The sequence below is a fragment of the Monopterus albus genome, unplaced genomic scaffold (genome assembly GCF_001952655.1).
Source record: "Monopterus albus unplaced genomic scaffold, M_albus_1.0 scaffold30.1, whole genome shotgun sequence".
Lineage (NCBI taxonomy): Eukaryota > Metazoa > Chordata > Actinopteri > Synbranchiformes > Synbranchidae > Monopterus > Monopterus albus.
In genome coordinates, this window is record NW_018127910.1 from 46,643 (window position 1) to 52,853 (window position 6,211).

The 6,211-nt window shown below is 43.7% G+C and overlaps 1 protein-coding gene across 1 annotated transcript in view; it reads right to left on the minus strand.

The window, feature by feature from the left end:
• Positions 1-6,211, minus strand: part of lrp2a (low density lipoprotein receptor-related protein 2a) — a 45,961-nt gene that overhangs the window by 16,811 nt on the left and 22,939 nt on the right. The window contains exons 35-44 of the mRNA XM_020596410.1: positions 5,682-5,859; positions 5,332-5,545; positions 4,979-5,218; positions 4,586-4,774; positions 2,288-3,220; positions 2,006-2,171; positions 1,445-1,603; positions 1,063-1,352; positions 771-971; positions 30-272 (exon numbers count right to left, since the gene is read on the minus strand). Of these exons, the coding sequence (XP_020452066.1) occupies positions 30-272; positions 771-971; positions 1,063-1,352; positions 1,445-1,603; positions 2,006-2,171; positions 2,288-3,220; positions 4,586-4,774; positions 4,979-5,218; positions 5,332-5,545; positions 5,682-5,859 (2,813 nt within the window). The remainder of the gene's footprint in view (positions 1-29; positions 273-770; positions 972-1,062; positions 1,353-1,444; positions 1,604-2,005; positions 2,172-2,287; positions 3,221-4,585; positions 4,775-4,978; positions 5,219-5,331; positions 5,546-5,681; positions 5,860-6,211) is intronic.

Below are 6,211 nucleotides of genomic sequence, written 5' to 3' on the forward strand. Positions count from 1 at the left end.
TCATTTAATTTCAGCGGCAGGACACTCACGGCAATTTCGTTCATCAGAGGTGCCATTGTCATAGCAGTTGTTGATGCCATTGCAAACGTAGTCCTTTGCAATACAGCGTCCGTTGTTGCAGGCAAACTCTGTATTGGGGTCACATGGTCTGAACAAACAGTCCACCTCGTCACTGTTGTCTCCACAGTCGTCATAGTGGTCACAGCGGTAGTGGTAGGGCACACATCGCCCATTGCCACAAGTAAACACTGTGGGCTCACAGGTGTGGAAGGCTGCCAATCACAATCAAGGACAGGTCAGAGGACTAGCCAACAGAAAGCAAGGTCAGGAGAAAGGAGGCAGACATACACATCCAGTGGAAGCTACTTTTACCTGACAAGGCAATAAAGGATGACAGCAACTGTGGGACTGCATGCAAAGAAGCACAGTGATCCATGGGTTAGTGTTGATTTGTGTTAGGAAGAGGGATCATGTTAATGGAAGTGTACAGTAATCACAAAGTGTAAGATACACACCAACATAGTTGACATCAGTTTTAGGTCCTACAAAAGAATTTGGTTAAATAAAAAAAAAAAAGTTATTGTTACTGAATCTCAAACAGAATTATAGCGACATAGAGCTGCAATTCATAGAAAAGGTAGTAGGGTTGGGATTCAGGAGGAGGCTTCTATGAGAACTATTATAACAAAAAATCAGCAGTGAGATTTTTGGGCAAAATGCAAGGAAGGAATACAATTAATTCAAAGTCTTTGTATTTAGGAACACCTCACCACAGACTCTCTCCAACTCATCACTGCCATCTCCACAGTCATTGTCATTGTCACATTTCCACTGGGCACGAATACAGCGGCCATTCATACAGGTAAACTGGCCTGGCTGGCATCGAGTTCCATTATCAGGGATACAGTGCTTGTTGTCAGCCAGGTACCAGCGACCCTCTGATGGACACTGACACTCAGCTCCGTTTGGGCCTAAAAAGATAAAATGGCACAGACTATGCAGTTAGTTGGTGTGTTCAACTGCAGAAAACGAATATTGTGATAAAACAAAAACTGCTTGTACTTGGTGTACAGATGTGGCTGCAGCCTCCATTAAATTGCTGGCAGGGACTGTCACACTGCTCTTGCTTCCTTCTGGCCAGAACATGGATGTCCATTGGTCGAGATGGAAGATTCTGAATTATGACAGTCTGGTCAGAACCGTCATGCTTGTTGGCTCGATAGATGCTGCGTTTGTTCCAGTCAGTCCAATAGATGAACTGGCCAAACATGGTCATGGCAAAGGGGTAGATGGCTGTGCTGACAATCACCTCCCGATTGGACCCCGTCAGAGAGGATCGCTCAATCTTCTGTCTGATGGTAGAACAAAATGACATTATTAGCAGTAGCTTGATGGCAACAAAACAAAACAATAGACAAATACAGTGGAATTTTTCAGATCTTACAAGCTGGCATCTGCCCAATATAGTCTCTGTTCTTCATAGTCCAGGGTCAGTCCATTGGGCCACACCAGACTGCTGTTCACAATCTCTGTTCTAAAGTTTCCACCTAAAGTGGCACGCTCAATCTTTGCATGGGTTCCCCAGTCTGTCCAATACATGTACCTGTGGAACAAGGAAGGATTTATTCCTGAGTTTAATCTAATTCTCAGCTCAACTCAACTCAACTTTATTTATATAGCGCTTTACCACAGCACAGCTGACCAAAGCACTTAACATATCATACAAATATAAAAAACAACACATAAAAGCTATAAACAATAGTATAAACACTAACACTACAGACAGAGTCTCATTCCTGGCCAAACGCCAATGAATACAAGTGGGTCTTCAAATAAGACTTAAAAGTAGACAGGGAGGGGGCCTGCCTAATATAAAGCGGCAAGGCATTCCACAGTTTTGGACCTACCACAGCAAAGGCTCTATCCCCCCTAGTTTTCCGCCTGGCCCTCGGTGCCTCCAGAAGAAGCTAATAAACAAAGAGAATGTGTGTTGTGTAAGTCTTACCCCCTGCAGGGATCTAACATGATGGCCCTTGGCCTGGACACATGGGCAATAATAGCCCTCTGAGAGCCATCCACAGACATGGAGCTGATGCTCTGGTTAACATAGTCACTGTAGTAAATTCTTCTGTTTATCCAGTCATATGCAATACCATCAGGAGCTCCCAGATCTGTAAAAACGCACAGACCACAACAACATCAGCAATATCTTTAGCATTATTCACTACATGCATAGACAACCTCTTAATGGATCAAATAAATCTAACAGTGTGAATGTAAACCCTACCTGAAGCCACTACTACAGGGCCTGAGGTGGGAGAGGACAGGCTGATGTAGCTGATCTTGCTTGCTCCTGCACCTGAACTCTGTGTGAAGTAGACCCTCCTGTCTGTGAGGTCAAAATCCAGGGCTACCGAGGTACGTTGCACATTGATCACAGGGAAGGGCAAAGCATGATCCTGTGGGTCGAGGCGCAGGCTGCGCACCGTGCTCTCAGTCGTGTAGATAAGATAATCATCTCTTGACACCACACAGGTCTTGTTATCTGCTGCAAGATCCCCAAAAGCACAGCTGCATCTTTTGTTCTGGTTGCCTGTGCCAGAACCTGGTAAGGCAAAGCAGAAGTGGGCACAGCCTCCGTTGGCCTCAATACAGGGGTTGTAGTTAAGCTCCTGAGCAGTGTTTGGCTGGGCCCGCCGGTCAAAGATGGTAACATCTCTCAGCATGTTGATGTTGTCTCTAATGACAGCAGGCTGCTCTGTGTTGCCAGGCTCTTTGCTTGCTTGAAACACCTTCTTGAGATTTCTATCCACCCAAATGATGCTATTTTCAAACACTGTGATCCCATAAGGAGTTGGATAGCGGCTGCCATACCTTACTATCTCTGTCTCCCCTCCTTGAGGGTTGACTCGAGCAATCATGTCCAGAGAGTCGTCCACCCAGTAGACATAGCCAGTTTGCCAGTCCAGAGCAAGACCTCGTGGAGTGATAATGCCTGATGACACTAAAACTGTGCGGTTAGTTCCATCCAGGAGTGCTCGTTCAATTTTAGGGTTCTGACCATAATCAGCCCAGAACAAGTATCTGTTTCTTGGGTCTACAACAAGATGGCGTGGCATGTCCACCTGGGTCTTCAGCAGCACCCTGCGGAAAGTGGCATTCAGGCGGAGCACCTCCACATACGTCTCAGTCAGGAAGGCATTAGTGAAATACAAGTTCCCTAAGAACAGAATCCAGAAAGCTCAGTGTGTAAAGTGCATCATATTTTTGTAAGTTATGTGGTCATCAGTCACAAACTGTTAACTACAATAGGTCACATTTAAAGAGCCCATAACTTATCTACAATGTTACAATGGTGAATTATCATCTTAGATGTGACCTAAAAGTCAAAAAATGAGGTGTATGTATGTTCTAGTACTTCTATGAAGAAGAAACTCGGTTTATACAAGTCTCGCAAACGCTCACTTGCGAGACATTTTTTCTAACAAAATTAAGTATTGCGTGATAGTTTTAAGGATTTCCTTGAATGGACATAATCTCCAGGCAGTTGCGAGTTCATGTGAGCTCGACATACACCGGTGACAAATTAAAAGGGGAATTTTTTGACCGTGCCCAGTTTTGTGGATATATTTTACATCCTCCTGCTGCACTGTGACCAGAGGATGTGGAGAAAAATACAGGGCCTGAGGTTACTGCATGTCTGGGAATGTTCCTGTACAGGACATGTTGTTTTACCTGACTGACTGACTGAGCAGATTAACAACCCATGATGTTATTGTTGGCACTACCCTACCTGTTGGAATTAATTTGACTACTTTGGGACTGTATGTGGTCGTGTGGGGAAGACACAACGACCACCAGTTGGATTTACTGACCTTGAAGCTACTAAAGGGAGTGATGTTTCCACTACTCAGTGGGACTTAATGTTAAGTTTAAAAAAAACCCACACATTACTTGTCTGTTAATGCCTTGTTTCTGTAACATTAGAGAGAACTGTTGCAAGGCTGGAGAAGTTACTATGCCTGCATTATACCACTTAAAATATGTAGTTTCTGAATTACCCGCTTTGTTTAGAGTGTTACACATCCCTTTTTATCAGTAAATATACTGTTGTTACCTATCTATGGAGGAGAAATTTTAATTAATTAGTGCTGCTGTGGTTCATCCTGCTGTCCACTTTCAAGGCAACACCAGCAGCAATAATTGTGCGCATTCACAAAGTCTCTCTTGTTTTTAGAACAGGCTCTCTGGGTTTATCATTCTGAAATAATTACAGACTTGTAAGGGACTGGTCTCCCTTCTCTGGGATTTACACACTATGATAAAATTTCACTGTACCAGGCAACCCTCTGCTTGTGACCTGTATCCTACCACAAGTTTAAACTAGTCTGACTTTTAGTGTTCTGGTTTACATGCACATATTCTCTTAATTACTTGGAAAGATTTGGTTGTTCCAGAAGCAAAAGCAAAATGAGTGAGTGAGGTAAACTGTATTAAAGACAAGCAAACATATAGAGTATTAACAATATAGTACATGTAGTAAAATTAGCAAACAACAGAGTTAGGACTTGACACAACAGCATACCTGCAGCCCAGTCAACAGCAATGCCTCGTATCCCATTACGCCCTATTCCAGATGTTACCAAGCTACGTAATCCCGAGCCATCTGGCTTGATCCGTCTGACCCCATTTTGCATCGCCACAGTGCTGCTGAAGTCACACCAGTAGATGAAACCAGACGCCATGTGCACATCAATGTGTAAAGCGTTACGGCCTGAAAGAGGATAACCCAGTCATTAAAGGCCATTATTGTTACTTCAGCAACAATAACCACATCATGAACATTTGATGTTCAGTGTCTCAGTCAGTTATTCTGTTCATTATTACACCTTTACTCTTTTTTTTTCCAGTTAATGAGCATTCCAGAAGCTGTATTGCATAAATATGCAGTATAGTATATTAAAAAAGAATCACTGACCTCTCCCAGCCACAGGCACCATGGCCTCAGAGTGGTCTGCCCCTTCTAGACTGAAGCCTTTGATGGCAGACAGAGTGGAGATAACGACATAAGACTGGTAGGGTGCGCAGGTCCTGTTGTCAGCATTGACTTTAAAACCTGTGGCACACGCACAAGTAAACAGACCCTGCGGCCGGGGCAGGCACAGCTGCTCACACGCTCCCATATTGTTGGTGCAGCCATTTGATGTACCGGCGGAGGCTGAGTTTGCAAAGAGAATACAGTATTACCAAGATAACAAAAGCCACAAGCCAAAAACAGTGGGTGAGAACTATGTATTCTTCTCAGTGTTTATGTCTCCTTGTGCTACTCACTCTCTCGATAATGAACTTTTAGGACTCTGAGACCAGAAACGTTGTCTCGTAACACAACTCTGTTGGCACCTGTGGCCTTGTCCACACGTTCTATGACCTCAAAGTCACGGTCAGTGAAGTAGAGGTAGTTTTGATAGACAGCCACACCCCAGGGGTGAGACAGACCTGTTACTATGGTGATACGGTTACTCCCATCTGGATCACCACGCTCAATCTGTGGAAATTCAATGTCAAACAGGCAGTAAAATGCAGTATTTGTGTGAACACTCAACAAAACTAGCATTAAGGTAAATATCAGTTTACATTTGTCAGAACTTTAAAGAATGAACAGTGAGAAAGTGAAGACCCACCACACCAGTGCTCGTAACAGCCCAGTACAGCTTGTTCTCTCTAATGTCCACAGTGATGAACTCAATGTGATCTAGGTTGTTGGTGAACAGGGTGACAGGATTTAAGCCATCCATGTCTGCAGATGCAACCTTGGCAGGGATGCCACTCTCTGTTCCGTAGTCTGTCCAGTACAGTTTGCTTAAAACACATAAAACTAAATGTTAGTACTTGTATCTCAGAAGTTTGCAGCTTAGTGCCTGGATTGCACACTAGTTTTTAACTACATACTCTGTAGTCAAACACCACAGATACAAATTGTTACTGTTTAGTCAAATTATAATTAACCTTACAGTTATTAAGACATTTCCAAAGTTTGAGTAAATTGGAGTTGTTTTTCGTTGGCTGAGGTCTGACAGTGAAATGCGTTATTCAGTAACACTAGTTAAGTTCTCTCTAGAGGCAGAGCAGATGCTGATGAGGAGGCTACTAGAGCTCAGTAGCTGTGAGGATGAGGGGCCATGCCAGGGCTGTGTTAAAAGGGGCTTACCCA